The 20,509-nt window shown below is 42.8% G+C and overlaps 2 protein-coding genes across 2 annotated transcripts; both read right to left on the minus strand.

Annotated features, from left to right (window-relative positions):
- Window positions 1-755: 755 nt before the first annotated feature.
- On the minus strand, window positions 756-3,598 carry pou4f1 (POU class 4 homeobox 1). Its single transcript, XM_053866711.1, has 2 exons — window positions 3,299-3,598; window positions 756-3,075 (listed from the first exon to the last, which is right to left on the minus strand). The coding sequence occupies exons 1-2, from the start codon at window positions 3,419-3,421 to the stop codon at window positions 2,074-2,076; spliced, it is 1,125 nt and encodes a 374-aa protein (XP_053722686.1). The 5' UTR covers window positions 3,422-3,598; the 3' UTR covers window positions 756-2,073.
- Window positions 3,599-6,029: 2,431 nt separating this feature from the next.
- On the minus strand, window positions 6,030-12,129 carry obi1 (ORC ubiquitin ligase 1). Its single transcript, XM_053866710.1, has 6 exons — window positions 11,976-12,129; window positions 11,746-11,881; window positions 10,920-11,011; window positions 8,822-9,046; window positions 8,627-8,715; window positions 6,030-7,562 (listed from the first exon to the last, which is right to left on the minus strand). The coding sequence occupies exons 1-6, from the start codon at window positions 12,045-12,047 to the stop codon at window positions 6,251-6,253; spliced, it is 1,926 nt and encodes a 641-aa protein (XP_053722685.1). The 5' UTR covers window positions 12,048-12,129; the 3' UTR covers window positions 6,030-6,250.
- Between the last annotated feature and the right edge of the window lie 8,380 nt (window positions 12,130-20,509).

Consider the following 20,509-nt stretch of genomic DNA (forward strand, 5'->3'; position numbering starts at 1 on the left):
AATAATACATGACTTCTGTATGTGGAGCTGTTTGTGGGGCTGATATTGCTGCCATGGCGCGGGGAATTCAACAATATTCCAAAATATTACATTAGAAATGCATGTTAATGACCAGAGAAATAACGAGTATTAAAGAACTGAGGGGGAAATGTGAGTATTCAAACTGCATTTTAAATGAAGTAAATCCAATCGATTTAGCCATCCCAAATTTTATATCTCGAATAAATAACCCTTAACGGATATTTCTGCTTTTAGCTCGGGGGGGAACTGTAAACTACTGAAATCAGAAGGGAAATATTTTAGAAATAGACTCTGTGTTGTGCATTCAGCGAACGATGCGGGTGTCAAGGGGAGACTCTTTAAAAGACTCTTGAGTTGTTCTGACAGTGAAACTTCATTAAAGCTGGATTGTGTTTGCCTGCACCGTTACTCAGGCACCTTCAGGAATACTACACTCACGATTTGATTCATAATTTACGAATTTGAGACCATGTCGTTTTATGTAACTGGAGTAAAATGCAAGCGGTAACATTTAATAACACAGACAGTAATAACGCTCGATTTCAACCAGACCACTTTTGAGTTCACCGTGGGTTTACATCGTATTTAGATGTGTTTATTACCCCAAGTTCTTACATTAAAAAGTCGTTTTGTAGCCTAAATTATTAGAAAAATAGATGCGTTTATTGGTGTTGTTCGGTGGGACCCAGACCCCACCGAAGGTAACAGCAGATCCAATCACAGGCAGGAAAAAAAATAGTATCTTTCTTCAATTTATTAGAAGATTGCTGAAACAGCTCCCGGGTTGATTTTGGCTAACAGGATGAATAACAGTAATGGAACATAGGCGAGGTGGAAAATTGTGTGACAGCAAAGTAGACAGTGTGCGTCATCTTCTTCATGATGCTCATGTCACTGCGGTTCTGTAAACATACTTGTGCACAAAAAAAATGCCACTTACATTACAATAAACACGACGAACAGCGGTCTTGATGTGAAAACATTCCATTAACAGTGACCATCCGCTTGGGACAATTTGATAACTCCTCGTGTGATTCTGTATTTTCACGTGCACAGAGAGTCTGCACGACACATTATTTTTTTTTCTGTTCTTTGATTCATGTTTCCAGAATTTGTGGTCCTTAAATCGCGATGCCAATATCAATAGACGTTCGCCTCAGTGATAAAGTGATGTTTGTATATACAAAACATTTCCATCAATAGTTTTTTTTGTGCAAATTCTAAATAAATATATCTATAAATGTGACAGCCAACAACGGCTGAATTACTGCCCGTGAAGTAGGATTTCATGCAGGCCCTTTTGTGAACGAAACTCGAGTCCAAATAAATAAATAGATAAATAACAAAGAGTGGATGATCGATACCAACAACAAATAAATAAATCAAAACATAGCTCGACACTCAATGAGGTAATTTGTAAATGGCTATACTTCAAATAATATCAGGATAAAATCAACTCGCTATATTTTCAAGCAAATTTTGTTTTTCAAAAGGCAATGTCACGAAAACTTTCCCTCGTAAGAACGGAGCGAAATTTGTGTGTTATTTGCATACTTCACATTCACCGATAACGTGAAAATAAACAAGATATATGAAGTCTCAAATGGGGTGACAAAGCCCCATTGTGCACCAACGTGTAAAGTCGCTGGAGACAAAAGACCGAGGTGGTGTCTTGTGTCTCTTGGTCCCCAAAGTCCGTCACGATACACTGCAATAAAAGTCCTTCTATTAAGGTTTACAAACGGCTCCAATGCAGGGCTCTGCGCTGCGTTTCCGTTGACCAGGGAACACGTTCTATTTGTTTATAGATGGTGGAAAGTATTACTTTGTAAACTTAAAGATGGGTGCGTATTCTCAAGACATGTCATTAAAATGAGTTTGCAAAGAAGACTTTCAGTTCAAATTAAATGGCTTAGTGCTACAGTGAAGGGGGCATAAATAAATGAGCCCGTCATATCTGCAATATTGGAGCCACTGCAAACCTTAATAAAAGAACCCTTATCATTGTGCCACCCTTTTATATGGTTGCTGTTGTTTTGTTTTCTGTGGTTATCAGTGCGCAGCGGAGAATTTCAACCTCTTCTGCTTCTGTCTTTGGTTACAAAACCACACTCGCACCACGTTTTTTTTCAGGTCCAACTTTTCCGCAATAGCCGCAATCTTCTCGGAGGAGGGCCGCGGCTGCACGGCGAAATACGCCTCCAGAGATCTCTTCTCCGGCGCCGCGATGGAGGTCCGCTTGCGTTTCTTTTCCCCGCCGTTGAAAATGTTCGGTTTGCTCATCTTCTCCCTCTGGGCGCCCTCGGCCTCCTCCAGCCAGGCCTGCAGGATCGGCTTCAGCGCGATCATGTTGTTGTGGGACAAAGTTAACGACTCGAAACGACAAATTGTACTTTGGCTGAGGGAGCCCACGCCGGGGATCTTGAGGTTCGCAAGGGCGCTGCCCACGTCCGCCTGGGTGACCCCGAGTTTGATCCTCCGCTGCTTAAAGCGCTCCGCGAACGCCTCCAGCTCCCGAGGGTCCGTGTCCGAGTCGTTGATGGAGGGCAGCCCCGCGTTTGTGAGGCCCGGGCCGCCCTGGTTCCCGCCGTGGTGGCCCGGTAACAGCCCGTGGTGGGTGAGGGGTGAGTTCATGCTCATGGCAGCCTGGTGGGAGAGGTGACCCAAGCCGTGCATGTGAGCGTGCGGGTGGGAAGAGGGGGAGATGAGCCCCCCGCCGCCGCCGCCGCCACCCCCGCCGCCTCCACCTCCTCCTCCACCGCCGCCTGTCCCGTCGTGCGCGCTGGACATCAGGGTCAGCGACGGCGACGTGATGTGGTCCATTAAGTCCGGAGGCTCCAGGTTCTGATGGTGGTGATGGTGGTGGTGATGGTGGTGGTGAGCGAGCGGCACCGTAGACGTGGACGAGCAAGGCACCGTGCTCATGGTGTGGTAGGTGGCGTCCGGCTTGAACGGGTGCGTCTTGCCTTGGGACACCGCGATGTCCACCGCGGCCAGAGCCTCCGCCCGCGCCAGCAGCGTCTCATCCAAGCTCGCGAATATGTTGCTCTGCAGCTGCGGGCAGACAACAACACCAGTCAGGAGAGCAGAAGCCGCCGGGACACTCGGCGACACAGAACAGAGCCGGAATGTTTCTTCTGAGGCGACGAGACTTCAGAATTCATACAAAAAGAGCGCGCGCTTTCAAGGCGATCACAGGGTGAAGGCATGAAAAAGAAGACACACAAAGCGCCTCTTCGTTACGCGCGGAAAAGTTTCTTGAAGGAGGATAGTTTACCTGTGGAGTTTGGAGACACGCTCTTCTGATCGCCTCCGAGCTGGAATGCAGGGTGGTGTACTTGTGCTCGGGCAGGGACGGATGCATGGCGAAGTGCGGCTGCTTGCTGTTCATGGACATCATCTTGGCGAGCTCCCGCAATTAAAGTGCACCGCAAGAAAGAAAGGATGAAAAGTGGCGTGGAAAGCGCTGCGAAAGTCGTCATAGACGACGAGGTGGTGGAGGTGGTGATGCGCGCCGAGCACAGCCTTGAGCCCGGAGATCACAGAGATGCCTGCAGTCTCTCACGCGCACTTATCTGTCTAGTGTTTCCCCTCTGCTGGGGATGAGAGAGACTCTTACACCTGAGCGCCTCACATCCCGTCAAGTCCCGCGCTCGCCGGCTCTCGCGAGACCAGGGCTGCCAGAACAGTGAAGAGGGGAAAAAAAGGGGGAAAGAAAGAAAAGCCTCGCAGGGCAGGCAGCCACATCTGGATACTCCACTCATCCACGCCCAGACAAAAGCTGCGTGGAATTAGTGCATTTTCATCTCAGCAGCGCAGAGACGGAAAATGTAGCAGGAGTGTAAACTAGATCATCAACAAATGACCGCAGGTTTCCGGAGTTATCTGCCTGCGTTGCTCCTCTCCAGGCTACAGTTCATACACTTTTCACTCATTTACAGGTCATTCAATTTACACAAACTCCTTTAAAAAAAGAGGCCCAATTTCTCTCAGTTACATCAAGTTTGGAAAGTGGCCTTTGCCACAAATACGGCCGTTCGGATACTTTGGGTTTAGTGCAGTGGTTCTTAACCTGGGTTCGATCGAACCCTAGGGGTTCGGTGAGTCGGTCTCAGGGGTTCGGTGGAGCCTCCGCCGCAGAGGTCCACCCCTCAGTCTAGTCTGCAGTTAGTGTATCATATTTTATTTTTTACTAAAGAAGGGTTCGGTGAATGAGCATATTAAACTGGTGGGGTTCAGTGCCTCCAAAAAGGTTAAGAACCACTGGTTTAGTGGATCAGTGTTGCATCTTCTGTCTGAAAAAACAGTCGAGCCACAGGCCTCTCTGGTTTACTGGCAGCTCTCCACTATAAACACAAGCTTTATTGTGTTGTGACAGAAGGAACTCGATTTTCTCCAGGGGAGTGATCACCCATGAGAGACTCAGCGTAACGCTGCTATTTAGGCAGGGTATGTCCAGTTGGGTGGAGACCCAGTGGAGAATTCATGTTTGCCCGAGGAGCAAGGGAAATCCGGGTGACTTTGGCACGGGTGCTGGCCCCTCAACCTGACCTCATGTATGGGGGAATCTCTCTAGATTACAGTTTTGCATTCATAAAGCTCGATCCTGATACCTTGAAGGGTCCCTGTGCATTCTGTCAGCTCAGATGTTTTAGCTTCCAGCTGTAGGTGCATGAAGTTTGCCTAAAGGGAGAGTCAGCCTTCACATTAAAAAGTTCTATAGAAGGACCTCACTGGGTGCAACTACGATCCAAATTCATTTGGAATTTCACAAGCAAGTTTCCACAGATTTGGTATAACACAGTGGAATTGTGTGGAAGTTTCTTTCTTTTTTTTTTAACTTTTTATCAATTTAATTAGAAATCGTCGGTACAAGAACAGCTAACTTGGGCGGTGGGTTTGCTTTAGATTTGGAAAAGTTCCCGTAGGTCTCACTGATCAACTGCAGAGGAAGTCAAGGCCAATATTATCCTCTCTTTTTTTTTGCAAATGTAAAACAGCTAAGGGGCCACAACCAACAGGAGGGCAACTAACCCTTCTAGTCCAGGTCAAACTGGTGCGATCCGGCAGCTGGATATGTGGCCAGATATTAAAATGATCTTTGACAGAGTCAACTCCTGGAAAGCAGACATCAGTGGCAGGCAAGCGCCAAACAAATTGATTCAATACAGCTGCTGTAACCTTGTACACAGTCTTTACCCTAAATTAATTTATCCCAATGAATTAGCACTTCATTTATCCAAACCACAACGGTTGTCCAATTAAAATTGCATGCAGCAATTAGAGGTATGTGAAATATACATGATATCATCACATTTGCATAATAAATAAGGCGCTCTCTGCTTCGATGGAATTACGGCGAGGTTAATGCGTGTCATTATGGGGAAACATCACGAGCTGGCCTGGTGTAAACAGCTCCCCATTAGAGAGTGTAATGGGAGCAGATGTAGTTACACAGCTAATAACACAGTCCACAAGTGCAAAAATCAATTACAGAAATAACAGTATTAATGAGAATTATTTATTGGATGTCAGAGCCCAGTCCCAGTAGATGCTTTTTCAGCATGGCCGCACTTTTGTGGCTTGAGAATTGTCACTTTCAGTTTATCGAAACACAAATAGAGCAATAAGGGGGAATGCAAAACTTTTAAAAGTGGAATGTATGAAGAGATGTATATTTATATGAAGTGTTGGGCTGAAACTTAAACACAAGCAGAAAAGAGGAAAAAGACACCAAAGTGGGCAGGAATTAGTCATAAAGTTAAAAGGATAAGCCGGTAAACCTCAACCACTAGTACCAGCCCACAAGAAAAGGAAAAGAAAAAACTGACTGGTCTTTTTTTCTTTAACCCATTGCACATCAGGTCATGTGACTGGGCAAGGCGGAGTCAAGGTGCACCTCAGCGTCTTGACCTGAATCTCAGACTGTTCGCTCTGGACTCATTTCATTCATTTAAAGTGATGCAAGCAAATGCCAACTTGTTTCTCAATGCAATTTAATTATCACACATTATTTTGTTACTTTCTTTCCAGGTGGTTCTCATTTTTCCATAAACATTTCACATGTATACAATCACATCAATTCTCCAAGTTTGAATCATGTCTCAACTATAAATCAGGTATTTCATCTACAGTGTAACATCCAACAGGTGGAGAGCTTAGAACACACAGCCTCTGCCATGTTTCCACATCATTCATCTGAGGAAAAAAAAAACAGCAGGGAAAATCTTCATATCAGCTTGGACAGTTTTGTGGGACTGCTAGTGTTGAAGGGACTGTAAGATCTTCTTTTTGCTCCATGACCAAACATAAGTCTCTCTCTTGGTGTGTTTACAGCTTCACCAGGGAGACAGGGGAAGGAGCTCTCACTATCCGTGAGTTGTTCCATTCTGGTTTCAGAGGGGCCGGCTTTGCTCGCCTCCATCGGATCAAACAGCAACTCAACAGGCATGTCTCCACTCTGTGAAACTACCCTGTGTCCAGCGCACGCCGGGACATTGCTCACTTCATCTGACCTCTGTGGAGAAAATCCTCCCTCTGTACCACCTTTTAGAACCGTGTTACTGCCTTCAGTGCTTAAGGTGCCATTAGACAGTCGGTTCTGTTCAAGCTCACCCTCCAAAACTCTCTCATCATCAGTTGCTGGTTCTGGAACAAGAGTTGCATCCAACTTGGCAGGAGAGGAGGAAGCGAGGGAAAGCTGAGACCCTCGGCTGCTGGAGCTCTCACCTTCGAGCATCATGGAGTCCAACTCTGAGATTTTGTCCAGGAACGCCGCATCCATCGAAGCCTCGCTGTACTTCTGGAAAGTATCGGGCTCCTCGCCAGCATTACTGGTGGCTGACACCTCTTTGCTCTGACCAGAAAACGGTTGGTCGCTGGATTTCGTTTTGTGCCAAGCGCCCCAGAACACAGACTTTAAAGAATGGGCTTCAGTATTCGAGGACAGGTTTTTAGAGAATTTGTCAAGGCTGCTGAACGGATTCTCAGAGATGTCTGTGCTTTTCCGGGGACTAGGAATTCCATCAAAATCAAGCTTCCTCAGATAAGACCGAGACTTGACTGAAACCCGCTTGTCACGGAAAGCGGGGCTACGCACGGTCAAGGAGCGAAAAGCGGTCGACGGAGTGGAGGGCAGGAGGTCAGAGGTCGTGCTGTCTACCACCGCACTGCTCTGGTTCACACTCACAGTTTTGCTCGACTCGCTTTGATCGACGGATGGCATGAACATCAAACTGTGATAAGAAGGAAAAGATCCAGATTCTGCCAGTGGATTGCTGCAGATGGAGGCTCTCTCGTCGTCACTGGTGCTTCTCTTCATCATGTCGATTTTTATTTGCTGTGTGAGCGGCTCTGACTGAGCCTTGCCTGTGATGCACACCTGCTGCATCTCAACAGGTCTCGGCTCTGATTTCCTGAGCTGATTCTCCAGGTCATCGATGTACTGGTCGCTGCGCTCCAGGGCTTTCTTCAGGTGCTCCATGTCACGTTCATACTGCTGGATCTTTGCTTCCAGAGCTGCCACCGTGTAACGCCCAAACCTGAGGGTGGAAAAAGGGTTTAGATCACATGACTGAAAACAAAAAAACAGGTACAATATTAATGAATACTATTCAGGAAACAAACTATTATTTTCATTCACCAATATAAGCAAATAAATTCTTATTTTGCCGTCTACCAGAAAAAGAAGAGGTTGTAAAACAGCATAGAAATGAGTGGTTATTCTGCTTGCTGTTACATTTGTTAACATTATGGGCACCATATGTGTTGCTGCCTTACGTAGACAGCGAATAAAATAATAATAATAATAAAAAATTAAAAAAAAGAATTTGCTTCAGTTATGCAGCACAACTCCATTCCAATGACTTCAACATAAAACCTTTCATCTCCCAATGACTGCACTGTCAGTCCAGTCATAATGGTCTGACTGGCTGTCACTTCACTTCATGGGAACCTGCAAGGTGCCCTCAGGCAACTCACTCTTTCCAAAATGAATTCATATACCATATACCTTATAAGTTTTTGGGGAAAAGATCCTGGCCGAAGGAGCTGAAACTCGTGAAAAATGGTGGACAAATTATCTAGGAAACCAACTGGCTGCGTCCACTGAGCAATGCAATGTATAACAGGTCACTAACATACGAAATAAACACTTCACTGAAAAGTCTGATCGAGAAGGCATTATCAGTATATTCATAAGACAAAATAGCACATTTGTGTGGCTTTATTGAAGACATTATGATGGCTTAGAATAATGTATGGCAATGGAGGGACTTGATGCATCCAAAATGCTCGATAATTTCTTGCCAAAATGAAAGTGTTTCCAGGATTACGGTACATGGCGCATCATCACTACCTATCAACACAGAGGCAGAAACCCTCTATTCTTTATATAAACACAGTCTACTTTTGATACCTTACAAACATTATCGTAAGTCATACGCAATTCTAAATGGTCATAATGCCTTCTATAAAGCCTTAGAGTAAAATGTTCTGCCTGTAATGAAAGTACCAGTACGGCATCATAGATGAGAGCTATAGGTATAGCTGCTCACAAAGGAACTTTAATGAATCATAAACAAATAAATAAATATAAAGCTCTTACTTCTGTGGAGAACGGCTGGCAACTTCTGATTTCAGTCTCATATTCTCTCGAACAAGGTCAAGGTTTTGTGATCTCAGCACCTTATTTGCCTGAAGAAAGATTGTGTGGAGAAATTGAAATGTTATTTTAAAAAAAGTGACACAGCAAAAAAATGTTTTTCACTTGGCCTTATTCGAACACAACAGAGAGACGTGCCTCTTTCAGTCTGTCCATGTCATGCTTGACTTCGTCACAAGCGTCTGTCGCAGCACGCAGCTTATTTGCCAGCTCTTCAAGGATGTACGGATCTACTTTTTTGTCATCACTTTGGGTCGACTTCAAACTGGAGCCTGGATCCAAGGCGGTCTTCAGTTGCAACTCCAAGTGGTGTTGTTTGGTTTTTAACTCTTCATTTTCCTTCATGAGATTTTCAATTTCAACCTGCGTAAGAAATTGCATGAGAAGGTTACAAATTACATAGAACAACAAATATATCCTGCATATACCTGTACGTGCATTAATAGTCCACTGTGTAAAAAAAAAAAAAAAACTTGGCCACACAGCAATAGGACGCGAAAGGATGACGTCACAGAGTGGGGAAAACCACAGTGCATTATGGGCTAATAGGTCAACAGCGTCGTGCATTTACAACACCGTTGCCAGCTCTTTGTGCTGTTCGTTCGTTGAATGTCTGTTATACTTGGATCATCGTGCAAACATGTCATGTAATGAACCGCCAAACTCCCAGGACCGCTTGGGAAAACACTGGTTTGCGACTGCTCTCATTTCATAAGTGGAGGAAGTGACAAGGATTCCGGGTCTCAGAAGGAACAAAGATGCGCGAATAGCCCGGATTGCAGCCGTAAACCACCTCTAACATCACCTTGATGCAATCACTCGACGCATGTTGTTGTATTTATAGAATTTTAGACTGGAAATTTTGAATAAACAAGATCTGAATCAAAGCATGTGTGCAAGTGTCTCATAAGTAATGCCACTCGCTTAAGCTAATCTAACAGCGAAGTAGCTCTTCCCCACTCATCGGGGATTGCTCTGGAGTTTATTGAATGTTTCTTAACAAAACATAACAAATGATGTGCTATATTGCTTCAGCAGTGTCATGTAAGTACAGTAATTGTAAGTGTTGTGCCAAGAAGTGACAGCAGTCATCTGCAACTGTTTCTTCTTCATTTTTTTTTAACTTATACACAACAAATCTTAAAAAAATATACATATTAAAGTAACATTGGTGAATAGAAATTCAATGAAGCGAATAAGGATTGCTGATTTTTTTTTTAAGTCACAACAGGCCAATACCGATTTTTGCCATTTTTTTCTTCTTCACTTTCCTCAACTGAATCACAATTTTTTTTTTAAATAATTACACAAACCTACTAAATAACAATATTGCTGAACAACAACATAGAAAACATTGCAACTTTAAAAGCAAAAAATAAACAATAAAAAATGCAAAGTACAGAATATATAAAAAAACTTTTAGTCCAGGTCCAGTTAGCTGCTGAAAGCTCCTCAACAACAGAATACGGCTGCTTGTCCAAAACAATAAACTCCATCGGAATTTTTCCGCCTTTGGTTAGCGTTCATCCGTTAGCCACTAGGTAGCTCTCGAATTTGGCGCGGTGATTTGAGGCCAAATATTCCTTAAAAAGGAAACATTTGTGAACAGGAAACAGCTTTTGAATTGGCATGTTACAGTGTGAACTTTTAAGAACATTAAATTCATATTGCGATATATTTTGGCTGGGAGTAGCAAAAGATTACGCAGTTTTACGATCTCCTTGTGCAGAAGTTTGTGCCGCTGCTAACCACTTCCAACACGTCAGTTCCGACTCGATCTGTTTGCTGAGTGGAGATTGTCTGTGAATTATTATATTTTTTTCAATTGCTTTTTGTGAAATAGAGCACTGTTATATTGTTGTGTATTTGTTGAGCGGAGGTTCTTCTCCTGTCCCTAGTAATGTAACATTAAGATTATTTTGAAATTGCTTTCATTGTTTGCCTAAAGTCAAGTGTAAACTGTTTAAATAAGTATAGTTTCTATAGTTTTCATTACAGATGCTTCAAAAACTGTCATTGAAAATAATCAAAACAATAACAAAAGAATACTACAACAATAATACTAATAAATACTGTGATAGTTTTTTTTCCCATTTTGGCCAGCACACACCCTAGTGGTATCAGGAAAACAAGTACCAGATGCAAACAAAAAGTCCATATTCTTGCAGAAAATCCAGAACTTCACAAAAGTAGAGCATATCAATTTCAAGGCAATTGTACCCATTAGAAAATCTACCTCATATTCCTGAAAGAGCAGCTCTCCTCTGGTTTTCCTCAGACGTTTCCGTGTAGAGGGACTATCACTATGATCGCTCTCGTTTGAGCCTCCTGCATTCCAAAATAAAAGACATATTAATAGGAGAAATTCGATTTAGTCATGTCCTCATAATGTGATATTCAAGGTGCAGTTTTCAATGTCAAGCATCAGGATATTGTCTTTTTACCGACCATTTAAATGTGATATACTGAGGTCAGAGCTGTGATGCACATACAGGATTAAGTGATAACTTGGAACCAACAATAACAGAGTGCTTTTTTAGGATCCAACTTTCAGGGCTCTCAAGGTCACTGTACATAAAAACAAGGAAAATGTGGCAGTCGAGCTGATAAAATTCAAGTTAAAGGACAATTTGGAATCAAGTACTCCTACGGAGGGGTTGGCAAGTTCAGACAGGGGACTTTTGAGGTTTAAAGGTAGATAAAAAGGCCACTACATGGATGTCAGGCAGTGTGTGAGGGGTGCAGGTATGACAGATAATTTATTTTTAAAAACTAACAAGGTAAACACTGTAAAGGCAATGCACTTGGACACTAGTGATTTAAGCCACAGAGACCGTCACCATGTGGGCCGAGTTTGCGCAGAAAAATAAGGAAACTGTCAATGTTCAATGTACATTTCAATAGCAATCCACATTCAAAATCGGAAAATGTAGCTTTTTAGATTGAATACAGCGCTTCAAATGTCATCCAAGTTCACTCTGAAACTCATAACAGCAGCAGCAGCAGCAGCAGCAGCAGCCAGTCCCTCCTGCACTCCCTCAGTCACACATGCAGCCGCTCACCTATGATTTCTTTGTAGGGGTTTTCTGTCGTGATGGGAACTCTGCATGTGGGACACTGGCTGGAATTCTTCACCCACATTTCCATGCAGGTCGCACAAAACACGTGGTGATTGGAACATATGACCGGTCGTCGGACCTACAAGCGACAACATGGAGACTTTAAACACAGAAGCAATACGTTGTGTACAGGAGTAACGCGGCCTTAACAACGGAGCAAAGGTTTGCGTTACCTTTCCGAGGCATATCTGACACGATATCGGGAGCGTGAGAAACAGAGTTGACGTTTGGAAGTTTGTATCCATTCTCGACAGCGACGTGGACCGCGTCAACACATGCAAACTAAAGACAGACGCGCAGCCTCGGCAGGGCAGAGCCGCGGTAGACGTCTCCTCACCGGATGCGCACGAAAAAGCGCGCCAAATGCCTCCCCTACGGAGTTCACGAGTAGTCAAAAAGACTAAAATGCGATTTGAAAATATTGCGTGGAATGGTGCATCATGGTTTGAAACATCTGATGAAAACAAAAGTTACCAATATAATAACAGTCAACGGTGTTTGTTGTATAGCTGGTTGGTGGACCACTGTATGTCTGTAGGTGTCGCAAATGGGTGTAAAATTGTTATTGTTCAAGTCATGTCAAAGCCTTTATTGTCATTATATGACAAAGCATACAATGAAATTATGAGTGTTACTCCACATGGTGCTTGTTATATATATAAAAACAATGGACACGTGCATATACATATGCATAGATTTCTATAACTATAGTATGGCTCTGGGAAAGAAACTATCTCTAAATCTATTTGTCTTGGTTCTGTGGGACCTATATCGCCTTCCAGAGGGCAGCAACGTGAACAGAGAGTGGCCGGGGTGGAAACAATCCTTCAATGTTTTTGGCTCTGTTGAGGTAGCGTGAACTGGCGATGGTGTCCAATGAGGGCAGAGAACAGGTGATCTTCTGTGCAGTGTTACTGACTCTCTGCAAAGCTTTCCTGTTCACCCCCAAAACCACACAGTGATGCAGTAAGCGAGGATGCTCTCCACGGTGGCTCTGTAGAAGGACACCAGCAGCTTCTCCTCCAGGTGGTTTCTCTTGAGCACCCTCAGGAAATGGAGTCGCTGCTGGGCTTTCTTCACCACTGGTGCGCTGTTGACAGTCCAGGAGAGGTTGTCAGTGATGTGGTGTTGACTGTGAGGTTGTTGACCACACACCACGCTGACAGTTTTTCAACCTCATCTCTGTGGGCCGCCTCGTCTCCACCAGAAATGAGGCCGACCACGGTGGTGTCATCAGCAAACTTGATGGTGGAGATGGAGAGATGGGTTGGTGTATATTGTTAAATTGTTATTGTTTATTGTGTTTGTACTAACAAACATAATTTAATTGTTCAAATACACTTGTCCATGATTTGGGATTTTATATCTCTACATCACTTGCGAGATGAGGCTCATGAGAGCGGCCAGTCATGTCAAATGCCAAGTTTACCTATCCAGAAATAACATATGGGTCACTTGATGGGTTTCGTTGACCCAGCAGGGTAAAGTGGAATCTGAAAGAGGTTGTTTGAGAGAGAGCAAAAGCTTTAATGGAGCGTGGTAGTGAAGAGAAGCTCTACGTGACTGAACTAACTTCTCACATGTACCGTGAGAAATGAAATCTCTCCTTTGAATGGCTGATAAAGAAGTGACCACAGCTGCAAGAAGGCTTCATTGCATGATTCTTGAAATTAAAAAGAAATGCTAATCTATCCATATATTTATTTCTGTTCTTCTCCCATATTGCATAGTTCTATTTCCATTTCGATGGTCACAATGAACTTTTGTATTGACTCAGCAAATATTGACCCTTCTCTGAATGACTGCTAATGACCATTAAATCTTCGGTCACAAAGTAAATATAGTAAGTTATTGGCCTCACAGTCTCAAAAGCTTGCGGTCACATTTGAGCCTGAATGTGTGGTAAAATCAGGAAGCACAGTGCCAGTGATACGCAACTGTGTAAATAAATAATATAAATATATTTTCTGCAGCACTAAGGTTGCAGCAAGGAGTAGATGCAAACAGGAATACAGATCTACTTTTCTTCCAGCATTAAAATAAAAAGTTCAAAAGTGCTTAGTTTGCAGTTTCAAAAGCCTGCACAAGGCTGGGCTCCCCAGAATATTCCACCCGTCTTGGTTCTGATGTTGAAAAAAAAATCTAATTTGCATTTTTCAATGGAAACAAAAATAACACCCACTTTCTGATGGTTCTATGAAGATTTTCAAAAGGTTAGCCCATAAATGAATTATTATGCATGGGTGTCTGGTGTTTAATAATAGCTTATGAGTAAATAGTCACAGTTGAATTCTTAATATATATATTTGAAAAAAGTAAAACTTGGTGAAGTAGCTTGGTATTCACTTGTTCAGGAGTAGAATTCTTCTTTGCATTGAAATATTAGAGACTGGCTTTAATAAGAAAGTTAAATATTTATTGCAAGTCTTAATGTATTGATATTGTTTTCAAATGTTTCTCTTATTAACATAATTCCCCCAATAAATGGCATCTCCACCACAGATCTTCTCCAGGGCAATTACTCATATCTTGACTAGCATCTCCTCTACTTCATTTATCTCAAACTAGGACGTCTTCTGATCGGATTAGCATTGACTGACTGTGAAATGAGCTTGTACACTGTTCCCAGTTTGAAACATGTGTAAGTGGTCGTTTGGCTGTTTGCACCACAATGATGAATAGATCTCAATGTAGGATGTCACCTTTTGTATCATCTGTACAAACATCTCCAACGCTTTGGGTTTGAGCAAGAATAAACTGTCTGTAGCTGTGGCATGTTTTCAGACTTACCCATGGAAAGTATCAAATTCACAAACATAGCATTAATAAACTCAAACAGAATACGAGAAGAGGATAAATAGACAGATGGCGGCATTGAAACAGTGATTTCCGTGGCCTATCTTCGAACAGCTGTGCTGGAAGTGAGGTGTCTTTAACATTAATGTTAATGGTGTTAGCACCTAGCAGCATGACAGGAAATAAAACATTAAAATATGACTTTCTTTTGTCATGTCTTTGCAGATTTTTTCCCCCCAGTTATAATCAGAAATGTCCCCTTCCTTTAAAAGTGCTGAACACCTCAAATAAAAATATTTGTTTTTCAGTATTTTCACTGAGACATTCCAACAAAAGCCACCTATAACACAAATGAATAAAACCATCACGTTCATGTACATTCGCTTGCTTTGCAACAGGCAAGTCATTAATTGCTGACAGTCAATTAATCATATCCAGTAGAGACGGCCGCGTCTATTGATCTTGTCCAAGGACTTATTTTTCATCCCTAAATGACACAGATTGCGAGATTTGACCAGCGTGCGTAATGGACGACTGAGAACCAATGAGCCATGTGTCAGTTTTGCCACTGGCCAGGAGTGTGTTCCCTCCCCCAAATAGCATCTTTACCATTTAGCAGGGAAAGGTTTAGATTGCCCTAAGAGCACAGCGGCGGCGCACTGAGCCCTGGTGTTCACATGACCTTTTCTGTTTCAGGCGTAATCTCTGACAAATGCTTGCTTTAATTAGCCAGAACCCTTGGCTGCCACCCCACCCAGCTTGCCATCCTCTCATCCTCACACACACACACACAGACACACACACCCAGAGGTGGCACCGGAATGAGCATCCATTCAGGGGAGGTATAAATGTACCTTCTTATTGCAGCAATACTTTAGGATATTATGTAGATTTTGATTATAAGCGGACAGTCGGTGGAATTCAATTTCAACATGTCTTGAAAGTGACGTAGTGGGACACAGAAAGACCGTCAGAGCAAGGAGAGTTAATTGAAGAGTGAAGAGATAAAGCAACGCGCATTAGGAGGTTTTAGATAACATGCTATTGATCAGCTACTATCAGCCACCCAAGAGAGAGAGAGAGTTAAAGGGTGTTAGTGGGTTTCAAGACTCGGTTTAAATACGAGCAAAAAGTCAAGACACAGGCAAAGGCCCTTATTTATTCATGATAACTTTAACCTTATGACTTGCAAATTTATAGACTAGCAGAGCTTAGTGTGGGGTGACGTCAGATATAGAAGACCAAGGGGGGAATAGAAGATAAAGTTTATGAATGTTGGCCCAAATCAAATCCAACCCTCAGTCCAGTAATCCAGACACCGAAGTTCAGAGTGGAGATAAACGCAAAGGACCAACGTGAGGAGATCATAAGCATTCGGTCACATGCTTTCTATACACTATAGATCTATGCTGATGTGTCTCGTCCATCACTAGCAGTGTGCAGTGCTGCATGTAATGCACCTCTTCCCACACACTCACAGCAAAGAAGCCGGTCACATGCGCAACTTTGAGTTGTTTTTAAATCTGACGTGCCTCGCACTTGGCCAACCACCTTCACGACAGAATGATGGGTTGTTCCTTGTAGGAACCGCAACGCCAAAGACTGTCTGTGCTGCAGAGCCAACAGAGTTCACTTCAAAACTCTATTGGCACTCGTAGGCCATCAAGGTTTGCTTCGTTGTTGGCGTTGTTGGCTAAAAACTAAATGCAGAACCAAACAAATTTGCTCGAAATTTGATGAGAGAAAGAATCATTGTGGTTATGAAGCAAGAGGCAAATAATGTAAAACATTTGTCTGGAAATGGAAATGGAAATTCTAAATTGTCCAATTCTTTTCCTTTAGGACCAACACTGACCAGAAACTTGCCAGTTAGTCTCAAAAATGCATGTGACGTTGTGATAAAATTGAACAGTGATTTAAAATAAATGAATAAATAATGATGTATTTTGTCATATTGCTCACCCCTTTCTGGCGACATTTTTAATGAAATACATTTTCTTTAGAGTTTCTTTAAATCGCATTCCTTAACAGTCAACTGTCAGTAGCTAAATATTTTCACACATTAAAAGGGATTTTGACAAAACTAAGCACCATTGCGATTTGGCTGAGGTTACTTCAGTGGTGTGTCCCGTGATTTTTTTTAATTGAACCAAGTGTGCAGTGGCATAAAAAAGGTTGAAAAACACTGTATTACAAACGGTTGGCTCCATATTCTGTGGTGGTAAAATACAATAGGACAAAGAAGTGGAGATTTAAGTTTTGTTTTTTGTTTAAATCTGATATGGTCTCGTGAAAACGGGCCTCTTGCTAATAAAAACTAAACGTGAATATGTTACATGTATAATGAAGAGTCAGAAATTAAAGCAGAATGGCGGCGGCCACGGCGGCGTCCCGACCTCAGCTCTCCAGCTGTAATCTCAAGTAAAAAAAGGGAACACGGGCACAAAGAGCGCTTTTATTGGAAACGGGGCCTAATTATTAGGATGTAAGTCAGGCTGTGACTGCAGGGCCGTCTCTCCTTGATGCAAGCCAGTTTATATTTGTCCTCTGCAGCTACAGCAGCAGTGCCACCATCACTACCAGCAGCGTGGGGTGTTTTTATTACATTGCCCAAAGGCAGGTTCAGCCCTGTCTCACATATGAGCACGCTCACACACACACACACACACACACCCTGCAGGACTGGCAGCCACTTGAGTCGCCTCCACAGCAGCAGAGTTAGCCCACATCCCCTTGCAGTCGGGCCCATGGGACAGTGGTAGAGGGGGGAGGGAGTATTATGGTAATACTATAGCCTGCTGCTGCTGCTGTCCCCTCTCCTCACACAGCAGGAGAGGGCCATCATTACAAGTATTATAGCAATCTGTTTAAGAGGGACACGTCGGAGAGGTCGGCTGACGGAGGAGGGATGAGTGTTGCATACATAGATCATATAAAATATGATTAAAATGCGTGCGAGGGGAGCAGGAATAAAATGCAAAACTTGTTATGAACACCTTATATCAAGTCCAGTGTCAAACGACCGCTAGTAAATCTCTATTTTCCCCTCTTCACTTTTGTATTTTATTAAAGGTTTCTGGTGTGGCGCCGGTCATATCTCACGAGCGGGCGGCTGGCGGCACATAAGGAATAAATAGGACGTAAAGTAGTCGAATCTCTAATGTCTCATATAGCGTTACCATCTGTTTCGTAGTCATGTGTTTGAAATCCATTAGAGGGTGACAGAAAATAAAAGTCGGACTGCGATACTCTGATAGGGCTGCTTCTGTTGCTCAGTTGCATGTATTTAGTGTTGTGTGTGTCGAATGACATGCAAGGCTCTTGAAGCAAATGTTCATTTAATAATGAGTTGCTGCATAGTTTTGAATTAATAACTTGAAACACAATTGCGTTAAAAGTGGTTGTTATTTATTGCTGAACCGATGTTAAAGTCGAGAACAGAGGGGCCCGGTTATATATTATGACCGTTGAGAGGGGCCCGTGAAACACAAAGAAATAAAATCTAATAAAATGGAAGTGATGACACCATGTGTGATTATGAAATTACACTTTAAAATGCACAGAAAATATTGGTTTTCTTGTGTTTTATTTCATATAAACCACATTCCATTCAAAGATTCTCGATGTGTCTCATACATTTCAAAATCTGCTTTCAATTCTGATGTATTTTAAGGGGGGACAAGAAATACTCCTCAACTATCCAACGGAGAAGACAAACCATTTAGAAAAATAATCAAGTTTATGTTTCAGTTGCATCACAATGAACAGAAAACAATGCACAAAACAAAATGTTAGAGACAACAATGTCTGTTTTATTGTTTTACTCTCACTCCAGGAGGGCCACATAAATGCAGTCTAAGGGCCGCATTTGGCCCCCGGGCCGCACTTTGCCCAGGTCTGGTCTAGAAGTCGGTGAAGCTGAAGACATGGACACAAATTAGGCAAATGAGAAACTATTTAAATCATGTTTTAAAAGCACAAATATTACAATTGTTCTGTATAAACAAGAACATTAAGTATGAAACGTTACCGATTTCTTTTCTTTTTTTTTTCAGTGATACAACAAGAACCGAAATAAGTCCTCCATTTGGTGTTAGCCAAACAAAGGATGAAGCTTTATTCATCTGAATCGGCTTCACACTCATTTTACAGCTCACATATTTTGCTGTCATTTGCTTGTCCACAAACTCAAGGCTTGTGGGCCACATCTGACCGGCAATTATATTGATGAGGGTCCGCGATGGAAATTTCACCATTCATTGTGTCCTGAAAATAGGGGTGAATCAAATATTTTACTTTCAGTTTTATAGGTTTGTGTGCCCAAGTGTCTGAGATCTATTTATTGATACAGAATTAAACCGTCTCACAGAAGACAGTCCTGAAATTTACTGACACGTTTCCATCCAATAAAAGCTCAAGCTGGGAAGTAAAAACGATTTTTCTACGACATTCTACTTTTCAGAATATCACAGTCATCCACGGAAGCTCAGATTTAATTCTTCATCACGCAACAATTTAAGATGCAATATCGCATTGAAATATGCTAATAAATCACAGTGTGTCATTTCCTCCAACCACACTGACTTAGTAAAAGCTAATGTGAGGAGGGAAAGTCCTGACTGAAAATGATGAGGCCATCACTTACTGTCGGAGCAGAGTTTTCAGCTCTTATTATTTTTACCGGATGACAGAACCGGTATCCCTTACACCAGCCTTTCCTCCTCCTCTATTCTGGGATCAGAGAGATCAATGGATGTCAAAGAATCTTTATGGTAGATGGTGAAGCTTTATCAAATATTCCGAGGCTGATTTATTGAAAACACATATTATCTCATTATTCTACTCCTGCTGCCAGGTCACTGGAAACCAAACACGCCAGAAGTCAGAAAAAAGATTTTCTCTCTTTTTCTTCTCTTGGCCAGACTGAGGTCACCAGAAGACCAGATAAAGCAGAGAGGGAGAGATAACGCTGCACAAATGTCCCTGAAACCTGAGTCTTTATTGGAAGTGAAGGGCGCTATCGCACACACGCACACACACACACACACACACACACACCGAAAGATGACTAGCATTAACATAACTATTAAAGCAATATGTTATGGTCAAAGTAGCCGAAACAAATAAAGGCTTGATGATGAATGGCTCCTGATCACAACTCAGACTGACACCACACTGACTCGCACGCACACACACACAGAAACCCACCTACATTCCAGGAGGCCTTATCAATTATTTGTAGCCACTTGACTTCATATTGTGCAGCCGACGGTCTGGTCAAGATCATAATTACCACTTCCCTGTTTGTATCATTTTCCATCTCTTGTGCTTTTAGTGCCATATTACTTGTCTTGTCCCTTGCCCTCCCATGTCCTCCTCCCTCTCTCCCACGTATACACAAGAAGCAAAAGTGCAGGCACATCATTTATTGATAAGACAAAAAGAATGTAATGAAATTATCAATGTTCTTGAATTAATTATGAACATGATTAAGAAAGCTAAAATCTCAGGAGCCGGTCTCTCATTACCCATTCACTCTTAGGGATTGCTTTCATTCAGGGAAGCAGAGGCTGAAAAAGCCTTCCAGCAGAGCCCAGTCCAGTTCAGACCTGCTCCCTGAGAGTCTGGTCCCTCTCTCTGGCCGCCGGGGCTGATGGACCAGACTTCCAAAAAGACTGCGAGCACGACCGGATGGCTCTCTTGCACCGACATTGCACCGCCGGTCAGCTTCTGGCCTCTCTCCACGCTGAGGATGTTCCTGCCTCCCGTGGTCGAGTCCAGACTCTGGGGTCTTGACCCTCCCGAGATTGGTCACTCAAGGTAAGTCCAACGTCTCTGGCTGCTATTTCAACCTCCATTTATTTTGCCGATTGTCATCTGCATTTCCTCCATCCAGTGCTCTACCCTGTTT

Source organism: Synchiropus splendidus, chromosome 5, assembly GCF_027744825.2.
Source record: "Synchiropus splendidus isolate RoL2022-P1 chromosome 5, RoL_Sspl_1.0, whole genome shotgun sequence".
Classification (NCBI taxonomy): domain Eukaryota; kingdom Metazoa; phylum Chordata; class Actinopteri; order Syngnathiformes; family Callionymidae; genus Synchiropus; species Synchiropus splendidus.